The sequence below is a fragment of the Oncorhynchus mykiss genome, chromosome 26 (assembly GCF_013265735.2).
Source record: "Oncorhynchus mykiss isolate Arlee chromosome 26, USDA_OmykA_1.1, whole genome shotgun sequence".
NCBI classification, from domain to species: domain Eukaryota; kingdom Metazoa; phylum Chordata; class Actinopteri; order Salmoniformes; family Salmonidae; genus Oncorhynchus; species Oncorhynchus mykiss.
This window is the reverse complement of record NC_048590.1, coordinates 12212637-12240240: the sequence shown is the minus strand read 5'-3', so window position 1 is coordinate 12240240 and position 27604 is coordinate 12212637. Positions and strand designations below refer to the sequence as shown.

Sequence of the window (27604 nt, the reverse complement as noted above, 5' to 3'; positions counted from 1 at the left end):
GAGGGAAGAGAAGAAAGGAGGGGAGGGATATTCTACATCAGGGGTATTCAAATCTTATCCTATGAGGTCCGTACCAAAGATGGTGGATAATTGAAGATACTTCACTCAAGTATTTATTTAAATAATTTGCAAATAAATTCATAAAAAATCCTACAATGTGATTTTCTGGATGTTTATTTCTCATTTTGTCTGTCATAGTTGAAGTGTACCTATGATGAAAATTACAGGCCTCTCATCTTTTTAAGTGGGAGAACTTGCACAATTGGTGGCTGAATAAATACTTTTTTGCCCCACTGTTGGTATTGGGTACTGTATAATAACCCACACGTTTGGACACACCTACTCATTCCATGGTTTGTCTTTATTATATTTAATTTAATAATTTTCTACATTATAGAATGAAAGTGAAGATATCAAAACTATTATTCCATACCGTTGAAGTCAGAATATTACATACACCTAAGCCAAATACATTTAAACTGTCACACCCTGACCATAGTTTGCTTTGTATGTTTCTATGTTTTGGTTGGTCAGGGTGTGAGCTGGGTGGGCATTCCATGTCAGTTACATGTCTAGTTTGTCTAGTTCTATGTTTGGCCTGATATGGTTCTCAATCAGAGGCAGGTGTTCGTCATTGTCTCTGATTGGGAACCATATTTAGGTAGCCTGTTTGGTGTTGGGTTTTGTTTGTGATTGTCCTTAGTGTCCTTGTGTCCTTTTTCTGTCGTGTGTTACTTAGCACCAGTGTTAGGCTGTTTCGGTTTTTGTATTACGTTTATTGTTTTTGTATTATATTTGTGTTGCTTCAGTTTCATTAAACATGGATCGCAATAGCCACGCCGCATTTTGGTCTGACTCTCTTTCACACCTAGAAAACCGTGACAGAATCACCCACCACAACAGGACTAAGCGGCGTGGTAAAGGGCAACAGAGGCAGCAGCAGCAGCAGCAACAGCAGTGGGAGAGGCTGCACTATTTGGAGGAATTGGAAGGAAGAGGACCCTGGGCTCAGCCAGGAGAATATCGCCGCCCCAAGGAAGAGCTGGAGGCGACGAAAGCGGAGAGGCGCTGGTATAAGGAGGTCGCACGGCGTCGTGGATGGAAGCTTGAGAGTCAGCCCCAAAAATGTATTGGGGGGAGGCTCACAGGAAGTATGGCGAAGCCAGGTAGGAGACCTGAGTCAACTTCCTGTGGTTACCGGGGGGCTGGAGAGACCGGGCAGGCACCGTGTTATGCTGTGGAGCGCACGGTGTCCCCAGTGCAGGTGCACAGCCCGGTGCGATACATTCCAGCTCCGCGTATCGGCCGGGCTAGAGTGGGCATCGAGCCAAGTGCCATGAAGCCGGCTCTACGCATCTGGTCTCCAGTGCGTCTCCTTGGGCCGGCTTACATGGCACCAACCTTTCGCACGGTGTCCCCGGTTCGCCTGCAGAGCCCAGTGCAGGCTATTCCACCTCGCCGCACTGGCAGGGCGACCGGGACCATTCAACCGGGTAAGGTTGGGCAGGCTCGGTGCTCAAGAGCTCCAGTGCTCCTGCACGGTCCGGTCTATCCGTCACCACCTCCACGCACCAGCTCTCCGGTGGCAGCCCCCCGCACCAGCTGTCTCTCCGGCCCATCCTTACAGGGGCTCCCTCTCCAGCGTTGCCGGAGCCTTCCTCCTCTCCAGCGCTGCCGGAGTCTCCCGCCTCTCCAGCGCTGCCGGGGCCTTCCTCCACTCCAGCGCAGCCGGAGTCTCCCGCCTATTCGGTGCTGCCAGAGCCTTCCTCTTCAGCGCTGCCAGAGTCTCCCACCTGTTCAGTCTGCAAGGAGCCGCCAGAGCTGCCAGTCTGCAGGATGCCGCCAAAGCTGCCAGTCTGCAAGGAGCCGCCAGAGCTGCCAGTCTGCAGGATGCCGCCAAAGCTGCCAGTCTGCAAGGAGCCGCCAGAGCTGCCAGTCTGCAAGGAGCCGCCAGAGCTGCCAGTCTGCAAGGAGCCGCCAGAGCTGCCAGTCTGCAAGGAGCCGCCAGAGCCGCCAGTCTGCAAGGAGCCGCCAGAGCCGCCAGTCTGCAAGGAGCCGCCAGAGCCGCCAGTCTGCAAGGAGCCGCCAGAGCCGCCAGTCTGCAAGGAGCCGCCAGAGCCGCCAGTCTGCAAGGAGCCGCCAGAGCCGCCAGTCTGCAAGGAGCCGCCAGAGCCGCCAGTCTGCAAGGAGCCGCCAGAGCCGCCAGTCTGCAAGGAGCCGCCAGAGCCGCCAGTCTGCAAGGAGCCGCCAGAGCCGCCAGTCTGCAAGGAGCCGCCAGAGCCGCCAGTCTGCAAGGAGCCGCCAGAGCCGCCAGTCTGCAAGGAGCCGCCAGAGCCGCCAGTCTGCAAGGAGCCGCCAGAGCCCCCAGTCTGCAAGGAGCCGCTAGAGCAGCCAGTCTGCAAGGAGCAGCCAGGGCCGCCAGTCAGCATGGAGCAGCCAGAGCCGCCAGTCAGCATGGAGCAGCCAGTCAGCATGGAGCAGCCAGATCTGCCAGTCAGCATGGAGCTTTCAGATCTGCCAGTCAGCCAGACTCTTCCAGATCTGTCAGTCAACCAGACTCTTCCAGATCTGCCAGTCAGCCAGACTCTTCCAGATCTGCCAGTCAGCCAGACTCTTCCAGATCTGCCAGTCAGCCAGACTCTTCCAGATCTGCCAGTCAACCAGACTCTTCCAGATCTGCCAGTCAACCAGACTCTTCCAGATCTGCCAGTCAACCAGACTCTTCCAGATCTGCCAGTCAACCAGACTCTTCCAGATCTGTCAGTCAGCCAGGGGACGCCAGTCAGCCAGGAGCAGCCGCCCCTCTGTCCCGAGCAGCTGCCCCTCTGTCCCGAGCTTCCGCCCCTCTGTCCAGAGCAGCCGCCCCTCTGTCCCGAGCAGCCGCCCCTCTGTCCCGAGCAGCCGCCCCTCTGTCCCGAGCAGCCGCCCCTCTGTCCCGAGCAGCCGCCCCTCTGTCCCGAGCTTCCGCCCCTCTGTCCCGAGCTTCCGCCCCTCTGTCCCGAGCTTCCGCCCCTCTGTCCCGAGCTTCCGCCCCTCTGTCCCGAGCTTCCGCCCCTCTGTCCCGAGCTGCCGCCCCTCTGTCCCGAGCTGCCGCCCCTCTGTCCATTGAGAAGAGTTGCCATGGTGAGGAGGCCACGGAAGCGGACAAGGTGGGGGACTAGGACTACGGTAGTGGGGGCCATGTCCAGCACCAGAGCCGCCACCGCGGACAGATGCCCACCCAGACCCTCCCCTATAGGTTCAGGTTTTGCGGCCGGAGTCCGCACCTTGGGGGGGGGGGTACTGTCACACCCTGACCATAGTTTGCTTTGTATGTTTCTATGTTTTGGTTGGTCAGGGTGTGAGCTGGGTGGGCATTCTGTTACATGTCTAGTTTGTCTAGTTCTATGTTTGGCCTGATATGGTTCTCAATCAGAGGCAGGTGTTCGTCATTGTCTCTGATTGGGAACCATATTTAGGTAGCCTGTTTGGTGTTGGGTTTTGTGGGTGATTGTCCTTAGTGTCCTTATGTCCTTTTTCTGTCGTGTGTTACTTAGCACCAGTGTTAGGCTGTTTCGGTTTTTGTATTACGTTTATTGTTTTTGTATTGGATTCGTGTTGCTTCAGTTTGATAGCCACGCAATAGCCACGCCGCATTTTGGTCTGACTCTCTTTCCCATACAGAAAACCAGAACCAAAACTCAGTTTTTCCACAATTCCTGACATTTAATCCTAGTAAAATTTCCCTGTCTTAGGTCAGTTAGGATCACCACTTTATTTTAAGAATGTGAAATGTCAGAATAATAGTAGAGAGAATAATTTAATTTCAGCTTTTATTTTTTTCATCACATTCCCAGTGGGTCAGAAGTTTACATACACTCAATTAGAATTTGGTAGCATTGCCTAAAAATGGTTTATCTTGGGTCAAACGTTTTGGGAAGCCTTCCACAAGCTTCCCACAATAAGTTGGGTGAATTTGGCCCGTTCCTCCTGACAGAGCTGGCGTAACTGAGTCAGGATTGTAGGCCTCCTTGCTCGCACACACTTTTTCAGTTCTGCCCACAAATGTTCTATGGGATTGAGGTCAGGGCTTTGTGATGGGCACTCCAATACCTTGACTTTGTTATCCTTAAGCCATTTTGCCACAACTTTGGAAGTATGCTTGGGGTCATTGTCCATTTGGAAGACCCATTTGTGACCAAGCTTTAACTTCCTGACTGATGTCTTGAGATGTTGCTTCAATATATCCACATAATTTCGGTGTCTCATGATGCCAAATATTTTGTGATGTGCACCAGTCCCTCCTGCAGCAAAGCACCCCCACAACATGATGCTGCCACCCCCGTGCTTCACAGTTCGGATGGTGTTCTTCGGCTTGCAAGCCTCCCCCTTTTTCCTCCAAACATAACAAGTGTCATCAATCTAAACACTTATATTTTTGTTTCATCAGACCAGAGGAAATTTCTCCAAAAGTACGAACTTTGTCCCCATGTGCAGTTGCAAACCGTAGTCTGGCTTTTCTATGGCAGTTTTAGAGCGACCTTTCAATTTATGTCAAAATAGGACAAATTTTACTGTGGCTATATATACTTTTGTATCTGTTTCCTATAGCATCTGAACAAGGACCTTTTCTGTTGTTCTTGGATTGATTTGCACTTTTCACATACCAAAGTACGTTCATCTCTAGGCGACAGAATGCGTCTCCTTCCTGAGCGGTATGATGGCTGCATGGTCACATGGTGTTTATACTTGCGCACTATTGTTTATACAGATGAACGTGGTACCTTCAGGCATTTGGAAATAGCTCCCAAGGATGAACCAGACTTGTGGAGGTCTGCAAAAAATAATTCTTAGCTGATTTCTTTTGATTTTCCCATTATGTCAAGCAAAGAGGCACTGAGTTTGAAGGTAGACCTCGAAATATATCCACAAGTACACCTCCAATTGACTCAAATTATGTCAATTAGTCTATCAGAAGCTTCTAAAGCCATGAAATAATTTTCTGGAATTTTTCAAGCTGTTTAAAGGCACAGTCAACTTAGTGTATGTAAACTTCTGACCCACTGGAATTGTGATACAGTGAATGATAAGTTTAATAATCTGTCTGTAAACAATTATTGGAAAAATTACTTATATCATGCACAAAGTAGATGTCTAAACCAACTTGCCAAAACTATAGTTTGTTAACAAGACATTTGTGGTGGTTGAAAAGCTAGTTTTAATAACTCCAACCTAAGTGTATGTAATCTTCCGACTTCAACTGTATGTGTTATTTCATACTTTGTAGAAAATGTCAAATGTAGAAAATAGTAAACATAAAGAAAAACCTTTGAATGAGTAGGTGTGTCCAAATTCTGACTGGTAGTGTACATACAAGCCCCCCCCCCGACACACACACACACACACACACACACAATCAATGAAATCTGTCATGCCTATTTTCCTTACACCCCTGCCTCCCATAATGGCTTATTTGCTCCTTCTTGCTCACAGAGCTATTATAGGCACTCCGTGTTATTGGAAATCAAAGAGGATTTTGGAAATCAAGCTTCCTCCTCGGGTGATTGGAGACAGCAGAGGTCACACTGTGTTACATGATTAGAAAGAGTGCCCCCTGACCTCTGTCTGTCTCTCTCTCCCTTGCTTCGTCTCTAAGCTCCCATCTCTCTCTAGCTGCATCCTGATTCTCCACCCAACGTTTCTCTTTCGCCATCCTCCCTCCATTGTCTCTTTCTTTCCTCTCTCTCTAGTTAGCTGCATCCTGATTCTCCACCCAACATCCCTCTTTCTTTCACCTTACTATCCTCTCTTGCTTCCTTTCCATCATTCCCTCCTTACCTTCTCCCTCTTGCTTTCTTTCTCCCTCTTCTGGTCCTCTGGCATTGGCTAATTAACTCTGAATTGACTGCAGCATAGCTCAGTGTAGAGACAAGTCACCCAAAGACACTGGTCTTAATGTCAGTTTTACCTTTAATTGTTAAAGTGATGCTCTGGAACTTTTGTATAATTGTAGCCAGTAGGTTTGAAAGTGGTGCTCACGAGCCAAAATGGATCCCTGTTTTCTTGTGTACTACATCATCCATTTCGTACGATATGTTACGTCCTTCAATTAAAAAATATATATATATATTTGGGTGTGCAATTCGTATGATATTTTACGTATCCAATTCCAACAATATGTTAAAAGTTAGTTGTGCTTAAGATCCTGGACTCCATCTAACAGACATTTTTCCCCGGAGCTGCAGGCCAATTATCTGTCCTTCACACCTGCTTGTTTTAATCTCATCCACCTAGCTCAGGTGTGACCCACTCATTCCATGGAGGGCCAAGTGTCTGCTGGTTTTTGTTTTTTCCTTTCATTTAAGACAAACAACCAGGTGAGGGAAGTTTCTTACTAATTAGTGACCTTAATTCATCAATCAAGTAGGGAGGAATGACAACTTGCAGACACTCGGCCGTCCGCGGAATGTGTTTGACATGTGACCTCGCTTGAACCCTTTACGATGCCACTCTCAGGTTGTATACTGGCTGGAAGTTTGTTTAAAGTATTTTTAGCAACCAGAAAAATACGTCTTCACCTGTTTGGAAACAGAGACTGTTAGTTTACAAGCAATGTTAATGGCGTCTTTCAGAAAGTCTGTTAACTAGAAAATGATCCAATGTTCCGGGCTTGAGTCAAATCAAGTTCAATCACTTATTTAAAGTGTATTTAGTAGTCATATCACTTTAGGTTAAACTGCAGGGTGACGTGCCTCGACACCACCGCTGGTTACACTCTCTCCCAGTTCTTCCTGACTAACCTTCCTGTCTAGGCACTGTGGAGGTGCTCTGTCCCTCCAAGCCCCACATAAGAGCCTCACTCACATAAGAGCCCCATACAGCATTTTAACACAGGCCACTGCATTGTCTCCACAACCAAAAAGAGGCAGCACATTGAACAGATATTAAGGTCCACCCTATCAAAGTCTTTCTCCTGGTATAAGGAAACCAAAGTTCACATTTGAAAGCCTTGACAGGCCCAGCATTTACTGTATGTCCTTGATTATGAACAGATTGTCCATGATTAATCATCCAGGTACGCAGTGCATTTGGTCCTTGTGCACAACAGTGTCCAGGTGAGACTTTCGCAAAGACCCTATAGTCCACAGAGAGCAATTCCACAGGCCTTCAGTTATTTTGGTCACGAGAGTTAATACAGCCCTCCAACAACTTAGCGGCAAGTCCCCTACCCCGACAAACTTACGCAACAAGCAAAACAAGTAATGTCCAATAATTCCCCAGAACATCTGAAGGCAGACTGTTAAGCCCCGGGGCGTGGTCGGGGGCCATCTGAGAGACGGCGATAGAGAAAGTTTAGGAAGGTCCAAGAGCAAAGCCTGAGAAAACACGAGATAAGAGTTCTGCCCTATACAAATTAGAGTACAACTCCATAGCCTGCTCCCGCATCTCCCCCACAACAGAAGTTACGCACACGCCCATCAGACAAATGAAAACAATATATTTGCCTGGTTTCCCCTCTCTGATTTTCCAACCCAAAGAAAAAAGAGCTGGGAGTGTCCATCTCTTTCAATATAGAAAATCCTTTTGCTTTCATCTGAAAGAAAGCACCCAGGTCCCTGTGTAGTTCAGATAGATTCGCTTACCCCACCATCTCTGCCTCCACCTCATTTATACTACGCTTAACTGTACTCTCCCTGGGCCTCATTTATGAATCATGCGTAGGCACAAATTTGTGCGTAAACCATGCCTGTGTTGAATCATTTCCATGCAAAGTGTGAGATTTATCAGTATGAACGTTTGCTTGAGTGTGCATACATTTACGCACAGCCATGGCCATGTCTACGCACAGTGACAAGTGGTAGAATAAGGGAACTGTTGGTCAAGCTGAGAATGGGAGAAAAAAAATAAAAAATATATATATATCTGAAATTGTGGGAGGAATAATTCAATATTTTGCGAATACAACAGGTACAACAGATAATAATAGAACAAATAATTAAAGAGCAGCAGTAAAATAACAATTGCGAGGCTATATACAGGGGGTACTGGTACAGAGTCAATGTGTGGGGGCACCGGTTAGTCAAGGTAAGACTTGGCTCTCTGGTACCGCTTGCCGTGCGATAGCAGAGAGCACAATCTATGACTAGTGTGGCTGGAGTCTTTGACAATTTTTAGGGCATTCCTCCGACACCACCTGGTATAGAGGTCCTGGATGGCAGGAAGATTGCCCAAGTGATGTACTGGGCCGTACGCACTACCCTCTGTAGTGCTTTGCGGTCGGAGGGCGAGCAGTTGCCATACCAGGCAGTGATGCAACCAGTCAGGATGCTCTAGATGGTGCAGCTGTCTTTCAGTCTCCTGAGCGGGAATACGTTTTGTTATGCCCTCTTCACAACTGTCTTGGTGTGCTTGGACTATGTTAGTTTGTTGGTGATGTGGACACCAAGGAACATGAAGCTCTCAACCTGCTCCACTCAACCTCGTCGATGAGAATGCTCGATCCTCCTTTTCCTGTAGTCCATAGTGACTCCTAAGTCTTGATCACATTGAGGGATCTGTTGGGGCTGTATGCAAATTGGAGTGTTTCTGGGATAATTGTGTGATGTCAGCCATGACCAGTCTTTCAAAGCACTTCATGGCTACAGACATGAGTGCTACGGATCAGTAGTCATTTAGGCAGTTTACCTTAGTGTTCTTGGGCACAAGGACTATGGTGGTCTGCTTGAAACATGTTGGCATTACAGACTAAGACAGGGAGAAGTTGAAAAAGTCAGGGAAGACACTTGCCAGTTGGTCAGCGCATGCTCTCATGCAGAACATATTCTACTATGTGCTAGCAAAACAGTCCTGTAGCTTAGCATCTGCTTCATCTGACCACTTTTTTATAGACCGAGTCACTGGTGCTTCCTGCATTATTTTTGCTTGTAAGCAGGAATCAGGAGGATAGAGTTATGGTCAGATTTGCCAAATGGAGGGTGAGGGAGAGCTTTGTACACATCTCTGTGTGTGGAGTAAAGGAGTTTTTTTCCCCTCTGGTTGCACATTTAATATGCTGGTAGAAGTTTGTAAAACGGATTTAAGTTTACCTGCTTTAAAGTCCCAGAGCGTTTTCCTCTTTGCTTATGGCGGTATACAGCTCATTGAGTGTGGTCTTAGCGCCTGCATCGGTCTGTGGTGTTAGGTAGACAGCTACGAAAAATACAGAAACTCTCTAGGTAGATAGTGTGGTCTACAGCTCATCATGAGATACTCTACCTCAGGCGAGCAAAACCTTGAGACTTCCTTAGATATCGTGCACAAACTGTTGTTTACAAAAATACTTAGACTGCCACCCCTTGTCTTACCAGATGTTGCTGTTCTATCCTGCCGATACAGTGTATAACCCGCCAGCTGTATGTTATTCATGTCGTCGTTCAACCACGACTCGGTGACACAAGTTATTATAGAAATTACAGACTGAGATAATGAGAAATCGAATGAGAGATGGTTGATCTTGCTCTGTTGGAAATATTTGGCACACTGCATTTAGCAGGGAGCTTGTTTTTAGAGACAGGTGGGACTTTTTTGCTGAATGTACAGATTGGCTCATCAGATATTGTTTTCCAAAATAAATATTGTAGGATGTTTGCAAAGATTTAAGACCTACTTTAAAAGGGCAAATGCATGCCATTTCCGTTGTTATCCACCCTCTGGTTTTTGGCAGTGGGAACTTGCCAATCGTGCATCTCACAACCCACAATGAGCCAATGTTTTGGATGCAAAACAAACTGTAACATACTATTTCTGTACACCATTGCACAACAGGTTGATGGCAAAGACGGGTTTCTTAGCAATTAATGGGCTCCTAAATATGAAAAGGAGCCTTGGGCAAAGAAATTCAAAAGGTGCAAATTGTCGAAACAGATCCTCAAGGTAGATGGATAATTTTAAATATGTAATTGGACCATAAACAGATATGACTCATTAACCCATGCAGTCCAAATAATGATGATCCACACTTCTTTGAAAATCTAATAATTTATCAACCCTAAAAGCAATACAAGACTCTACTATTATGGTGGGAGATTATAATAGGGTTTAAAATACCTCTATGGACCGTAAAGAAAATCACACTACAAACTTTCACCCTCATGCAGTTAGTGAGATATACATTGCGGAGGCTCAATCAAGCTAGTTGTCTTGATTACCTTCTAATGTCATTATATCTGGCTCCAAAAGTTTAAAAAGTGCTGATAGGGGACAGAATGCGGTCGGACTATCAAATAATTGGCATATATCCACGTGGGCGAGGATATTGGAAATTTAATCAAAGCCTACTGGATGAAATAAGAAATAAGACACAAAAACAGAAAACTTGAGCGTGCATAACTAATCACCCCCCCCCCCCCCCCCCCCGCAAAGTCAATACCTTGTAGAGCCACCTTTTGCAGCAATTACAGCTGAGAGTATCTTGGGGTATGTCTCTATAAGCTTGGCACATCTAGCCACTGGGATGTTTGCCCATTCTTCAAGGCAAAACTGCTTCAGCTCCTTCAAGTTGGATGGGTTCTGCTGTTGTACAACAATCTTTGAGTCCTACCACAGAGGTATGGGCTTTGACTAGGCCATTCTAAGACATGTAAAATGTTTCTCCTTAAACCACTCAAGTGTTGCTTTAGCAGTACCTGCCGATAAAAAAACATCATGGTGTTCTCGGGGTGATGAGATTTTGGGTTTGCGCCAGACATAGCGTTTTCCTTGATGGCCAAAATGCTCAATTTTAGTCTCATCTGAAAAGAGTACCTTCTTCCATATCTTTGGGGAGTCTCCCACATGCCTTTTGGCGAACACCAAACTTGATGGCTTATTTTTTTCTTTAAGCAATGCCTTTTTCTGGCCACTTCCGTAAAGCCCAGCTCTGTGGAGGGTACAGCTTAAAGTGGTCCTATGGACAGATACTCCAATCTCCGTTATGGAGCTTTGCAGCTCCTTCAGGGTTATCTTTGGTCTCTTTGTTGCCTCTCTGATTAATGCCCTCCTTGCCTGGTCTGTGAGTTTTGGTGGGTGGCCCTCTCTTGGCAGGTTTGTTTAAATAATGGATTTAACTGATCTGTACTTCTCCAAAACATTGTCCCTGACCTGTTTGGAGAGCTCCTTGGTCTTCATGGTGCCACTTGCTAGGTGGTCCCCCTTGCTTAGTGGTGTTGCAGACTCTGGGGCCTTTCAGAACAGGTGTGTGTGACAGATCATGTGACACTTAGATTGCACACAGGTGGACTTTATTTATTTAACTAATTATGTGACTGCTGATGGTAATTGTTTGCACCAGATCTTATTTAGAGGCTTCATAGCAAAGGGGGTGAATAGTTAGTCCAAATTGCTGAAGTGAAATGAAAAAACTATTTTTGTTTATGTACATTACATGAAATCCAAATAAAAAATCAATTTAAATTACAGGTTGTAATGCAACAAAATTGGAACAACGAAAAGGGGGATGAATCCTTTGCAAGACACTGTATTTGCCTTGTTAAAATCACCAGCTGCAATAAATGCGGCTTCCGGTTATGTGGTTTCCAGTTTGCATAAAGTCCAGTGAAGTTCTTTGAGGGTCGTTGTGGTATCGGCTTAAGGGGGAATATACACAGCTGTGACGATAACTGAAGATTTTTCTCTTGGGAAGTGATACTGTCAGCATTTGATTGTGAGGTATTCTAGGTTGGGTGAACAAAAGGACTAGAGTTTCTGTATGTTATCACAATCACACCATGAGTGGTTAATCATGAAACATACACCACCGCTCTTCTTCTTTCCGGAGAGTTCTTTATTTCTGTCTGCGCAATATGCTGAGAACGCAGCTGGCTGTATGGACAAAGACAGTTTATCCTGAGAGAGCCATGTTTCCGTGAAACAGAGTATGTTACACTCCCTGATGTCTCTCTTGAAGGAGATTCTCGCCCTGAGCTCGTCTTCTTTATTATCTAGAGACTGAACATTAAGAAGTAACATACACGGATGTGGTGGATGGTGTGCGTGGACTAGAAGTCCACTCCTAATACCTCTTCTCCACCAGCGGTGATTTGGATCAGCCTCTGGAATCAGTTCAATTGCCCTGGGGGGTACGAACAAGGATCCAATTCCAGAAAGTCCTATTCCCGGTCGTAATGCTGGTGAGTTACCACTCTGATATTTAAAAGTTATTTCTGGCTGTATGTAATAACGCAAAATATTTCCTGGGCTAATAATGTAAGAAATACAATTCTGCAAAGTTGCTTCAGAGCGAGTATCAGAGCTGTCCCATCTGTCGGCGCCATCTTGCTACTCTGTACATAGTTAAATCTTTCCTTATTTTTGGGTCAGTCACAGTGGTCAGGTATATTGGGATGCAGACACCGAGCAGCACTTTCTCCATTTTGACACCATTCTCCGGGATGCACCTGAACCCATTTCGAAGTTACAGCGTCCCCCCCCACTCGGCTGAGATGCCACTCAGCCCCCCTCCTAGAACTCTAAAACAATACAGCTGACCACTGTGACTGACCCAAACTTAAGGGAATCTTTGACTATGTACAGTGAGCATAGCCTTGCTGTTGAGAGAGGCCATCAAAGAGAATACAGTCTATGTGCACACTACCCACAAAATGAGGTGGAAACTGAGCTGCACTTCCTAACCTCCTGCCAAATGTATGGCCATATTAGAAACACATATTTCCCTCAGATTACACAGACCCCCAAAGAATTTGAAATAATCTGACATTTTGAAATGTCTGTATTATTTTGAACTTTTGTGAGTGTAATGTTTCCTGTTTCGTTTTTATTTATTTTACTTTTTTATACTATGTACTTCTCTTGCTTTTGCAATGTTAACATATGTTTCCCATGCCAATAAAGCCCTGAAATTGAAATTGAGAGAGAGATTGAAGAGGCAGGAAAATATTGGTCCAGAAAGTGGGACAGAGAGAGAAGTGGTTGCATTACAGAAAACAACCGAGTCTGCTGATATTGAACCATTTCGGACTTTGTCCACATTCATGCTTGAGTCCAAGCTTCAGACTCACCGTTCCCCTTGCCATCCTCCTCTTTCACCTGATCCCAGGGTGCAAAAGTTTCAGAGCCTCAGAAAAGCTGCTGATCCTGACTTTGTTTATGCCCCAAGTCTCCCGCTTCTGTCAGATCCTCCACAGCACAGGACACACACACACACACACAAAATGGATAAATGCTCGCAATTGCAATAAAAGAAAATACACCAAACCACAGGCATATCAAGCCAGAATATTCCTAGTCCATTCTCATGCAGGTGTATCAAGCCAAAACATTCCCAGTCCATTCGCATGCAGGTGTATCAAGCCAAAACATTCCCAGTCCATTCTCATGCAGGTGTATCAAGCCAAAACATTCCCAGTCCATTCTCATGCAGGTGTATCAAGCCAAAACATTCCCAGTCCATTCTCATGCAGGTGTATCAAGCCAAAACATTCCCAGTCCATTCGCATGCAGGTGTATCAAGCCAAAACATTCCCAGTCCATTCTCATGCAGGTGCATCAAGCCAAAACATTCCCAGTCCATTCTCATGCAGGTGTATCAAGCCAAAACATTCCCAGTCCATTCGCATGCAGGTGTATCAAGCCGAAACATTCCCAGTCCATTCTCAAACACGTAGTACTACAGTGTCTACAGACAGGAGAGGCATATAGCCCACAGACGATCCGGATTACCTGATTAGCTATCCTCTCCATCTCTTTCCTGCCAGTGTCACCTGCCAACAGAAGAGAGAAAGAAAGGGAGGGAAAGGAAGACGGTGACGGGGAAAAGAGGATAGAAGGGGCAGAGGTGTAGGGGAGCTGCACCGGAGTAGGTGGCAGTTAGATAGCGTCTCAGTGACTGAGCACGTCGTCAATGTGCCAATTAGGCTGGCAGCAAGTTGGCAGGAAACGCACACATACGCACTCATATATATATATATATATATATATATATGTATATATATATATATATGTATGTATGTATGTATGTATGTATGTATGTATGTGTGTGTGTGTGTGTGTATATACAGTATATGTATATATACACACACACACCTGTAACTTCCCCAGTTCTCATCAAATGAGCCCAATATCACCGTACAGATCATATCTTAATTTGATCATCCTGTTGTTGCAATATTTTTCCTGCACAGTATGTATCGTATTCAAGGTTTAAAAAGGCTTCTGGGGTTTTTAATTTCTAGGTTTACATTTTCAGACTTGATTTGCCCTCACAAAAAATGTATAAACCCCTAAAAAAATGTATAATAATTATAATCAACATAATAATTCACATTCCCTGTTGCTGCGGGATTATTTTCCTGCTGTGAGAAACTGGGTCAAATTAATATACGGTAGTAGTGGGAGCGATGGAGGGATATAGAGGAAAGATTTTCATGGACATGAAAGCTGTTGAAATTACAACCACACTGGAAATAGGGAGATTACACTGACAGGGAGATATACAGAGATAAGATATAAAGTAAGAAATGACAGACTGAAAGAGAGAGAAAGTGGAAAAAGAGGAAGAAAGACAGGCAGAAGGAAAGACAAGAAAAATTAAGTAGCCTTGTCAAAATCTCTCTCGCTCCCTCTCTCTAACTTTCCCGTTAGACAGCATAATATGACATTTGATTGCAGCCTCACAATGTAACATTAGTGCCAGTTAGACACATTTTAAGAACCAGAGTTTGTGAGATTATGTTGTGCCTACAATAGTATGTTGGCTCATAGCCACCAGCAGTCAGATGTCTAGGTCCTTGCTAGCTGGGCTACACATGTACAGTGCCTTGAAAAAGTATTCATCCCCATTTGCGTTTTTCCTATTTTGTTGCATTACAACTGTAATTTAAATGTATTTTTATTTGGATGTCATGTAATGTACATAAACAAATTAGTTTTTTCACTTCACCAATTTGGACAAACTTGTTTAAAAAATAATAAAACATGGAAAAGTGGTGTGTGCATATGTATTCACCCCCTTTGCAAGATCTGGGGCCACCTTCAGAAATCACATAGTTAAATAAAGTCCATCTGTGCGCAATCTAAGTGTCACATGATCTTAGTATACATACGCCTGTTCTGAAAGGCCACATAGTCTGCAACATCACTAAGCAAGGGTCACCAACAAACAAGTGGCACCATAAAGATCAAGGAGCTCTCCAAACAGGTCAGGGACAAAGTTCTGGAGAAGTACAGATCAGGGTTGGGTTATAAAATATATCCAAAACTTTGAACATCCCACAGAGCACCATTAAATCCATTATTAAAAAATGGAATGAATATGGCACCATAACAAACCTGTGAAGAGAGGGACACCCACCAAAACCCAAGGAGGGCATTAATCAGAGCGGCAACAAAGAGACCAAAGATAACCCTGAAGGAGCTGCAAAGCTCCACAGCGGAGATTGGAGTATCTGTCCATAGGACCACTTTAAGCTGTACACTCTACAGAGCTGGGCTTTACAGAAGAGTGGCCAGAAAAAAGCCATTGCTTAAAGAAAAAAATAAGCAAGCATGTTTGGTGTTTTCCCAAAATTCATGTGGGAGTCTCCCCAAAGATATGGAAGAAGGTACTCTTTTCAGATGAGACTAAACTTGAGCTTTTTAGCAATCAAGGAAAACGCTATGTCTGGCGCAAACCCAAAAGCTCTCATCATCCTGAGAACACCATCCCCACAGTGAAGCATGGTGGTGGCAGCATCATGCTATGGGGATGTTTTTCATCGGCAGGGACTGGGAAACTAGTCAGAATTGAAGTAATGATAGATGGGGCTAAATACAGGGTAAATCTTTGATGGAAACCTGTTTCTGTCTTCCAGAGATTTGAGACTGGGATGGAGGTTCGCCTTCCAGCAGGACAATGACCCTAAGCATACTGCTAAAGCAACATTTGAGTGGTTTAAGGGGAAACATTTAAATGGCTTGGAATGGCCTAGTCAATGCCCAGACTTCAACTGAGAATATGTGGTATTACTTACAGATTGCTGTGCACCAGCGGAACCCATCCAATTTGAAGGAGCTGTTGCAGTTTTGCCTTGAAGAACGGGCAAAAATCCCAGTGGCAATGCACGCTCAAGTTCTGTTTCTTATTTCTTGTTTGTTTCAAAATAAATTATTTTGCATCTTCAAAGTGGTACAAACCACCCCAAAAATCTATATTAATTCCAGGATGTAAGGCAACAAAATAGGAAAAATGCCAAGGGATGAATACTTTCGCAAGACACTGTAGGATCTTCTTTTTAGCCAGTTTACTACAGCAGGAAAATAATAAAAAATGTTTAGTGGTTGATACATTTTTCTTAAGTGAAAATCAAGTCTGAGATTTCAAGTTTAAAGAAGCCTTCTAAACCTCAAATACACTACAAGTTTTACGTTTCGTGGTTGATCAAATTAAGATCCTACACCTTTCTGTCCAGTTGTTCCAATGAAACAAGTCTGGACCAGGTAAGGCATTGGTAACCTAACTACAAACTCAAAGGCAGCTATTTGAGGAAAACTAACAGCCTTTTGTCACACACTGTTGAGTAGCCTTTGTGTAGAAAGATGGGTTTAGGGTGCTTGTGTGTGTGTGTGTGTGAGATAGGAAAGAGAGATAATGCATTGTATACTGTACTCTTCGATCTCTTGAAGAAGAGAAGCCATCTAACCATACAATCTTTCCTGGGATAGTGGTCTGAAACCAGTGTGTTTTATTTTCGGGATAACAGTAAGGCTAATAATGAATATCCATTTTTTTTTGTAGAGGTTGATAAATGTTCTGTTATGGGAAAATCAAGTCTGATATTGTTTGGTGGAAATTACAAACTTTAGAAGCATTTGTAAATGGGCGGACTGATTTTTAGCCCAGTAGGCCTTTGGGAGCAAAATGATCATTACCTGGCTAATAATGGGGGCCTCAAGGAAAAACATTGACCAATGTCAGGGCCTTGAGGAAAAATGGTCCGGTGTGTTCGGTGGGCCGCCCCAATTTCTAAACCTCGGATACACTACAAGCTTGCACTTCCTACAGTGCAGAACAATTCCTGCAAAAACAGGAACATCAAATGAAGAACTGGCATCTGTAGAGGACTGCTCCTACAGCACATAAAACAGGAAGGTAGCCAAAATGACCCGAGTCATGCACGGAAACACACACACACATTTTCCTGCCGCACCTATATGGGCAGGTAACCCTGTAGTGTAGATATTTTTCTGATTCATTTGTGGAGTGTCTCAGTAATGTATAAGGTACAGTAGGTGGAGACTGCGTAGTGCAGTCTAACCATTGTGAAGAAGGTCTTTACATAACCTTGGAGTTTTGTATAGTATTTGGATAAACATATTATTGATATTGACAAAGTGTGTGTGTGTGTGTGTGTGTGTGTTTGTGTGTGTGTGTGTGTGTGTGTGTGTGTGTTTCTAGACCTCGACAAACCCGTGCTGACAGTGCACCAGACCATCAGTGATGTGCGCGGAAGCTATTACCAGGAGAAGACGGTGTTCCTGCGCTGTACGGTCAACTCCAACCCCCCAGCCCGCTTCATCTGGAAACGTGGCAACACGCCCATAGAGCAGAGCAAGGATACCGGAGTGGACATCTACGAACCGCTCTACACACAGGTACTGTAAGAGGACCAAACACAAGCACACAAGTTCACACTTCAAATTCAGCACAACCCATAGAACAGTATGGACAGAGGACCACGGCATACACATAAACATGCACACACAAATGATCCACAACCATAGAAATAGATATAGGACTCATCTTTGTACCTGTGCCATTATGGCATCTGTGACCTCTCCATTTTTAAGTAGTCAATTTTCTTATTTTGTGTTTGAAAAAAGGGTGGGGCTAATATTGGTTATTTACCTCCACCTGCAGTACTGGGGTCCTGTACCAAATCTTGTCATTAATTTATTGTGGCCACTAGATGGCGGTGAAATAGCTTAAAGCCATTTACAAACTATAGGCAACCCAATTTACAATATGAAGAAGACAGTGCTCTGATCATTGGCTGATCGCTCCCAACAAATAGGAATCCCCACCCTGTTGACTACTTTAAAATGCTGGAGGTCTTAGGTCATCAATGGCAATGCCCGTGCTAAAATGGGTTATATCCATCTAGTCCTTTTATATATCTCTATGACCACAACCCGTAAGAGAGAGCAAGCATAAAAGTGTGCTTCTACGAGCCACTCTACACACAGGTATTGGATGTATGAGGAAAACACACGTATACACCATATATAACTGGGTAAAACCGTCAACCTATTGTGAATGCACCGTAGTTGTTCTGCCAGTGCCAGGTGGCCCTTCATTGTGTTTACGTTCACACTTCACCTCAACCCATAGAGCAGCGCAGAGATACAGCCTCCCATAGATGGGCCTAATCACAAACATACCCATGCTCACTCATCACATCATATTGGACAAAGCAAGGATATTGGAGTGAATGTCTTTGAACCGCCATGCAGACAAGTATAGGCACACACTCTAACATTCCAGACTAAACGTAACAAACAGTACAGCAAGGATAACGTAGTAGAACATACTTCGTATACCAAACACAGACCTTATCCATGTGTTCATCCTTGAACACGTCACACTATGCACACATACACACAAGTTGAGATGACTACACTGCCTGGAGTTACCCTGGATTGTAAACTGTCATGGTCAAAACATATTGATACAACAGTAGCTAGGACGGGGAGAAGTCTGTCCATAATAAAGTGCTGCTCTGCATTCTTAACAGCACTATCAACAAGGCAGGTCCTACAGGCTCTAGTTTTGTCGCACCTGGACTACTGTTGAGTCGTGTGGTCAGGTGCCACACAAAAAGGACTTTTTGCAATTGGCTCAGAACAGGGCAGCATGGCTGGCCCTTGGATGTACACAGAGAGCAAACATGAATAATATGCATGCCAATCTCTCATGGCTCAAAGTAGAGAAGAGATTGACTTCATCACTACTTGTATTTGTATTGACATTTTTAATGCACCGAGCTGTCTGTTTAAACGACTAGCTCACAGCACAGGCACCCATGCATACCCCACAAGGCATGCCACCAGAGGTCTCTTCACAGTCCCCATGTCCAGAACAGACTGGGTGGTGCACAGTACTGCATAAAGCCATAACTACATGGAACTCTATCCCACATCAGGTAACTGATGCAGCAGTAGAATCAGATTTAAAAGAACAGATAAAAAATCTATCTTATGGAACAGCAGGGACTGTGAAGCAGCACAAACATAGGCACAGAAACATGCATACACACACATGATAACATTTACACATACGTACATATGGATTTTGTGTTGTAGATATGTGGTAGTGGAGTATGGTCCTGAGGGCACACACTATGTGTGTTGTGAATTATGCAATGAATGTATTGTAATATGCTTAAAATTGTATAACCTTTTTTTTGCTGGACCCCAGGAAGAGTAGATGCTGTCTTGGCAACCGCTAATGGGGATCCATAATAAATACAACTATATACAGTATACGTGTGTGTGTGTGTGTGTGTGTGTGTGTGTGTGTGTGTGTGTGTGTGTGTGTGTGTGTGTGTGTGTGTGTATACAGTGGGGAGAACAAGTATTTGATACACTGCAGATTTTGCAGGTTTCCCTACTTACAAAGCATGTAGAGGTCTGTAACTTTTATCATAGGTACACTTCAACTGTGAGAGACGGAATCTAAATCCAGAAAATCACATTGTATGATTTTTAAGTAATTAATTTGCATGACATAAGTATTTGATCACCTACCAACCAGTAAGAATTCCGGCTCTCACAGACCTGTTAGTTTTTCTTTAAGAAGCCCTCCTGTTCTCCACTCATTACTTGTATTAACTGCACCTGTTTGAACTCGTTACATGTATAAAAGACACCTGTCCACACACTCAATCAAACACACTCCAACCTCTCCACAATGGCCAAGACCTGAGAGCTGTGTAAGGACATCAGGAATAAGATTGTAGATCTGCATAAGGCTGGGATGGCCTATAGGACAATAGGCAAGCAGCTTGGTGAGAAGGCAACAACTGTTGGCGCAATTATTAGAAAATGAAAGAAGTTCAAGATGACGGTCAATCACCCTCGGTCTGGGGCTCCATGCAAGTCTCACCTTGTGGGGCATCAATGATCATGAGGAAGGTGAGGGATCAGCCCAGAACTACACGGCAGGACCTGGTCAATGACCTGAAGAGAGCTGGGACCAGAGTCTCAAAGAAAACCATTAGTAACACACTACGCCATCACGGTTTAAAATTCTTGCAGCGAATGCAAGGTCCCCGTGCTCAAGCCAGCGCATGTCCAGGCCCGTCTGAAGTTTGCCAATGACCATCTGGATGATCCAGAGGAGGAATGGGAGAAGGTCATGTGGTCTGATGAGACAAAAATAGAGCTTTTTGGTCTAAGCTCCACTCGCCGTGTTTGGAGGAAGAAGAAGGATGAGTACAACCCCAAGAACACCATCCCAACCGTGGAGCATGAAGGTGGAAACATCATTCTTTGGGGATGCTTTTCTGCAAAGGGGACAGGACGACTGCACCGTGTTGAGGGGTGGATGGATGGGGCCATGTATCACGAGATCTTGGCCAACAACCTTGTTCCCTCAGTAAGAGCACACAGCCAGGGCAACTAAGGAGTGGCTCCGTAAGAAGCATCCCAAGGTCCTGGATTGGCCTAGCCAGTCTCCAGACCTGAATCCAATAGAAAATCTTTGGAGGGAGCTGAAAGTCCGTATTGCCCAGCGACAGCCCCGAAACCTGAAGGATCTGGAGAAGGTCTGTATGGAGGAGTGGGCCAAAATCCCTGCTGCAGTGTGTGCAAACCTTGTCAAGAACTACAGGAAACATATGATCTCTGCAATTGCAAACAAAGGTTTCTGTACCAAATATTAAGTTCTGCTTTTCGGATGTATCAAATACTTATGTTATGCAATAAAATGCAAATGAATTACTTAAAAATCATACAATGCGATTTTCTGGATTTTTGTTTTAGATTCCGTCTCTCACAGTTGAAGTGTACCTATGATAAAAGTTACAGACCTCTACATGCTTTGTAAGTAGGGAAACCTGCAAAATCGGCAGTGTACTTGTTCTCTCCACTGTATACGTATGTGTATATATATATATGTGTATATATGTACATGCACACAGCACTTCATCTGTTCACAGGTTAAAAATCACCTTTGACTCACATTCCACTGTCATAGCTGAGCCTCTCTTCTCAAATCACAAGAAAGCAATATGTGGAATATGTCACGTTAGTACAACAATTGAAAAGCATCCAACAACATAGCTGTGGGATAGTCCATTGTTTAGCCAGTATACCCCTAAATGGACTTCAAGGTTCAGCCACTCGACAGGGACTATAGCAGCTACTGCAGTGGGACTCGATGCTTACAGACAGCAAAACACAGATTCTGGTTGCAAACAGCACACACACGCACACAAGCAAACTCTCTTTCATACAAACATGCACACACAGGCAGCTGTTAAACTCTGAGTCAGTCAGTACACTATCAGGGTTGGTTCAGTTACTTTCTAAATGTAATCTGTTTCAGTTACCTGTCCAATATTGTAATCATTAATGTAACTTTGGATTACCCAAACTCAGTAAACGTAAAATGAGTACTATTAGATTACTTTCCCCCTAAGAGTCATTAGAAGACAAAAATGAATATTACCAGTTGAACGACATCTATTGTAAGACAAATGTACTTTAGAGTTTACTGGCCATAAATGGATGTTGCATTTTACTTTATGGTTATGTAGGCTTCTAACCCATTGTTTTTTACTTCAGTACAGATAATACAACTATTAGGCTATCTAGTTACATTTAAAAAAAGTCAGATTTCCAGACAGTCCAATTAATTAAATACCCCTTGATTTATTTTCTTATTTATGTATATGTATTATTTACGTTTTTTGTTGGTGACACCATATAATTATGAAATTCAACACTTAATTTAATAGGACCTATGTGTGACACTTTGATATCTTGATCATTTGCAGCTGTTGAAGTCTATCAAAAGTGTGCAAGTTTAACCATGTGTCCATTAGGCCTTTGGACATTTCTTTAAATCAGCACAAATTAGATTGAGCAACTAATGCCCTACACATGGTCTTCTGATATTAAACTTATTTTTGACAATATGTGTGGAGCACAATACCACCGAAGTTGGCTGGGATACACAGCTATATGTAGCTAGTGCAACAGCACCGTTTTCACTGGCTGTCCATGGGTCGCATAAAAAATGATTGATAGGTAGCTTAGCCTACACATTTTCAATTCAACCGTTATTGCGTTAACATACAGTTACACATTTGTGAACAGCCATCCACAAAAAATACGCAAATAATTGAGAGAGCAGCAGTTTTATTCAATAAATTGCTACTGTAGGTAGATATCAATAATGGGCCTAAGTAAGTGATATCCTAACTTTAAACATCATCTATCTGAGCAGCTAACCGATCGCTGCAGCTGTACATAGTACATCTGTAAATAGCCCACCCAATCTACCTACCTCATCACCGTATTGTTTTAATTTACTTTTTCTGATCTTTTGCACACCAGTATTTCTACTTGCACATCCTCATCTGCTCATCTATCACTCCAGTGTTATTTTTTATTTTTTTTAGAGGGTGGATCAGCTTAATATTGCGGAAAGAATGTTGCTTCCAATGTAATTGTCTGCATCATTTCCAATCCCCCATATTTTTTGGGGTAAATATATATATCCATACACGCATGCATACATATACACATATATACATACACATACCTATATAGACATAGATAATTTTTTAAAGAATATACCTTTATTATTATTCCGCAAACCCTACCGCCGATCCCCCAATTGGAGTAAACTAATAAACACTTCTGCTTTTACTTTCAAGTTATACATCTTATACACATTTTACAGACACAGTCTACTTTACAATAGTTCTCTCTTGTTTGTTCTTAGTCCTTCCTCTATTTCTGACGTCCATCCAGTTTGTATTTGTAACTATGCTATTTCACAGAAGTTCCGAACCTATATACATTTTACAGATCCCATATGCTTTGCATTGTTTATCTTGTTATTAGTCCCAGTGTTAATTTGCTAAACTGTAATTACTTTGCTACTATGGCCTATTTATTGCCTTAACTCCTCACTCCATCTGCACACACTGTATATAGACTTTATTTTTGTTCTATTGCTATTGACTGTACGCTTGTTTATTCCATGTGTTGTTGTTTGTGTCACACTGCTTTGCTTTATCTTGGCCAGGTCGCAGTTGTAAATGAGAACTTGTTCTCAACTAGCTTTCGTGGTTAAATAAAGGTTCAATAAATACATATCCATATAGCCCGTCGGCTACACCACTGCTGTCGTCCTTACCTTGAAGTGTTAATTCAAGTTGGCCATATAATATTTTATCCCGACAGCAGTCGCACCATTGGAAGACACAGGCTTTCACTATAGCCTACAAAATCATATTCCTGCGCTTTTTCCCGCAATCCATCAAATGCATTTGGTGTGTCATCATTGTGGTCTCTGACTCGTGGTCAGACTCGCTCATCCGGAACAAACTTAAACTTGGCATTTTTTCAATGCTGATTTGAATGTCATTAAGAAAAACGGAAAGGTGTCATCGTTTTTTCCCACACAAATGTCTATGCGTCTTGTTATTCCCTTAAAAGGGGAGATGGATCTCAGGCCATCACTTCTAATTCACCGGTCAGAGAATCCTAGAAGTGATCATCACATTTTTCAAAGTATCTGACATCTGATTACAATATTTTAGCTGGTAACGTAACAGATGACTCCCCGACCCCATCTAGCTACTAGCATTGTTTCCTCTGTTCTCCTTTAATTGAAATAGCTGTATGGTCTGCTACAAAGGGCCACCCTGAGAGCACAATTAGCCAGAGTAGCTCTTCCCACGCTACGACAGTGGAAGAATGAGACAGGAAAAATCCCAATCAGTCAGCCAAGCCTTATATCCCAAATGGCACCCTATTCCCTTTTTATTGCACTACTTTCGACAAGGGCCCACAGGGCTCTGGTCAAAAGTAGTGCATTATGTAGGGAATAGATTGTCATTTGGGATGCACACCCAGGCATAGACGGGTGGAATAGGCAGCCTTGGGAATGAAGTATGAACTGGCTTATCTGGGAATCATTATTGGAGTAGAGTTTGAAAAGCTCTATGTAGTTCTATGGACTGCAGAGACAGATGAAGCGAGGGGGGAAGCGAGAGAGCGAGATAGTGAGAGAGGATGGACAGAGAGGGGAATGGAAAGTGAAAGAGATATATGGGAAAAAAATATGGATTTGTTATTCTAATGATGATATTTCATTTGGCTGATGGTCTCATCCAAAATAAATGTTGAATCCTTTAATCAGATATATTCTCTCTGCTCTATGATATTTGGACATTGGTGTGTGTGTGGCCACTTTCAAACACTTTTGTGTTTAACTCTCCTGTTGGGTTCGTTTCATGTTACTTTATTCTGTGTTCACGGTCCAAAATGACCGCCCAATTATAGCTGAATATAATCCATAATAATACATACATCATCACCTAATGTTGTGTTAGATCTTTTTATCAACTTAAGTTGTTGTGAACATTACAAAATGTTAACTTCTATTTGCTATTTATGACCTGTAGGCCTCATTGCCCTGAGCTCATACAACTCATTTTTGAGTAAAAAAAGCATAATCTATGGATTATTTTGACTATAACAAATACTCAGATGAAACGTATTGTGCTATTTATCACAGACTACTTTATGTCAAAGTTTAACAAGGACATGGACAAAGGACAAAATGGCGCCAGAGCAGAAGGCAGACGTTTTACGCGCCCCCAACCGATTGTGCTTTTTTGTTTGTTTATCTGCGTTGTTTGTAATGTTTTTTTTTACTCTTTTTGTACATAATGTTGCCGCTACTGTCTCTTATGACCGAAAATAACTTTTAGACATCAGGACTGCGATTACTCACCATAGACTAGCAGAATCGTTTTTTATCTTCCACATCTCTGACGAGCCCGAGGCGGAGGATATACGGCTACCTCGGGAACAGGCAGTTCCCGAGGTAGTTCCCGAGGCACCCCAGTGATCTGCGTGAAGAGGAGGAGGAGAAAGAGAGAGCGGAGGGTGTGCTGCCTTCTGAGGAGTAGGAGGCAATCGAATAAACCCCCACTCCCCACAATTCTGCTCGCAAACATGCAATCTTTGGACAATAAAATGGAGAAGTTATTGGGAAGATTAAACTACCAACAGGACATTAAAACCTGTAACATCCTATGCTTCACGGAGTCGTGGCTGAACGAAGACAATATCGACATACTGGCTGGTTATACGATATACCGGCAGGATAGAACAGCGGCGGCGGTCTATGTATTTTTGTAAACAACAGCTGGTACACGATATCTAAGGAAGTCTCGAGCCATTGCTCGCCTGCGGGAGAGTTTCTCATAAGCTACAGACCACATTACCTACCAAGAGAGTTTTCATCTATATTCTTTGTAGCTGTTTACATACCACCACCGTCAAAGGCTGACACTAAGATAGCAATGAATGAGCTGTATTCCTCCATAAGCAAAAAATAAAATGCTCACCCAGAGGCAGCGCTCCAAGTAGCTGGGGACTTTAATGCAGGGAAACTTAAATCAGTTTTACCTCATTTCTATCAACATGTTAAATGTGCAACCAGAGCGAAAAAAACTCTGGACCACCTATACTCCACACACAGAGATGCATACCAAGCTCTCCCTCGCCTTCCATTTGGCAAATCTGACCATAATTAAATCCTCTTGATTCCTGCTTACAAGCAAAAATTAAAGCAGGAAACACCAGTGACTAGATAAAAAAAAGGTGGTCAGATGACTCTGCTAGCACAGACTGGAATACGTTCTGTGATTCCTCCAATGGAATTGAGGAGTACACCACATCTGACATTGGCTTCATCAATAAGTGCATCGATGACGTCATCCCCACATGACCGTACGTACATACCCCAACCAGAAACCATGGATTACAGGCAGCATCCGCACTGAGCTAAAGGCTAGAGCTACCGCTTTCAAGGAGTGTGACTCTAACCCGGAAGCTTATAAGAAATCCCGCTATGCCCTCTGACAAACCATCATAGGAAAAGTGTCAGTACAGGACTAAGATCGAGTTGTAGTGCACCGGCTCTGTGAGCAGGGCCTGCAAACCATTACAGACTACAAAGGGAAGCACAGCCGAGCGCTGCCTAGTCTCAGGAGCCTACCTGACGAGCTAAACTACTTCTACGCTCACTTCGAGGCAAAAACCACTGAAACATGTATGAGAGCACCAGCTGTACCGGAAGACTGTGTAGATCACTCTCTCCGCAGCCGATGTGAGTAAGACCATTGGTCAACAACAGGTCAACGTTCACAAGGCCGCAGGGCCAGACAGATTACCAGGACATGCACTGCGAGCTTGCGCTGACCAACTAGCATGTGTCTTCACTGACATTTTCAACCTCTCCCTGTCCGAGTCTGTAATACCAACATGTTTTAATCAGACCACCATAGTGCCTGTGCAGAACACGAAAGTAACCTGCCTAAATGACTACCGACCCGGAGCACTCATGTCAGTAGCCATGAAGTTTTTTGAAAGGCTGGTCATGGCTCACATCAACACCATCATCCCAGAAACCCTAGACCCACTCCAATTTGCATACCGTCCCAACAGATCCACAGATGAAGCAGTCTCTATTGCATTCCACACTGCCCTTTCCCAATTGGACAACGAGAACACCTACAGTTGAAGTCGGAAGTTTAAATGTAATTGGCTAAGGTGTATGTAAACTCAGTTTTTCACAATTCCTGACATATAATCCAAATAAAACTCCCTGTCTTAGGTCAGTTAGGATCACCAATTCATTTTAAGAATGTGAAATGTTAGAATAATAGTAGAGAGTGATATTATTTCAGCTTTTATTTCTATCATCACATTCCCAGTGGGTCAGAAGTTTACATACACTCAATTAGTATTTAGTAGCATTGCCTTTAAATTGTTTATCTTGGGTCAAACCTTTCAGGGAAGCTTCAAAAGCTTCCCATAATAAGTTGGGTTAATTTTGGTCCATTCATCCTGACAGAGCTGGTGTAACTGAGTCAGGTTTGTAGGCCTCCTTGCTCACACACGCTTTTTCATTTCTGCCCACAAATGTTCTATGTGATTGAGGTCAGGGCTTTGTGATGGCCACTCCAATACCTTGACTTTGTTGTCCTTAACCATTTTGCCAAAACTTTGAAAGTATGCTTGGGGTTATTGTCCATTTGGAAGACCCATTGGTGACCAAGCTTTAACTTCCTGACTGTCTTGAGATGTTGCTTCAATATAGCTACATCATTTTCTTTCCTCATGAAGCCATCTATTTTGTGAAGTGCACCAGTCCCTCCTGCAGCAAAGCACCCCCACAACATTATGCTGCCACCCCCGTGCTTCACAGTTGGGATGGTGTTCTCCGGCTTGTAAGCCTCCGGCTTGTAAGCCCCCCCCCCCCTTTCTCCAAACATAATAATGGTCATTATGGCCAAAAAGTTATATTTTTGTTTCATCAGACCATAGGACATTTCTCCAAAAAGTACGATCTTGGTCCCCATGTGCA

General features: G+C 43.7%; 1 protein-coding gene across 1 annotated transcript in view; it reads left to right on the top strand.

Annotated features, from left to right (window-relative positions):
- The window catches only part of LOC110506257 (MAM domain-containing glycosylphosphatidylinositol anchor protein 1), a 381559-nt gene that overhangs the window by 179450 nt on the left and 174505 nt on the right, over nt 1-27604 (top strand). The window contains exon 5 of the mRNA XM_021585690.2: nt 17387-17583. Within this exon, the coding sequence (XP_021441365.1) occupies nt 17387-17583 (197 nt within the window). The remainder of the gene's footprint in view (nt 1-17386; nt 17584-27604) is intronic.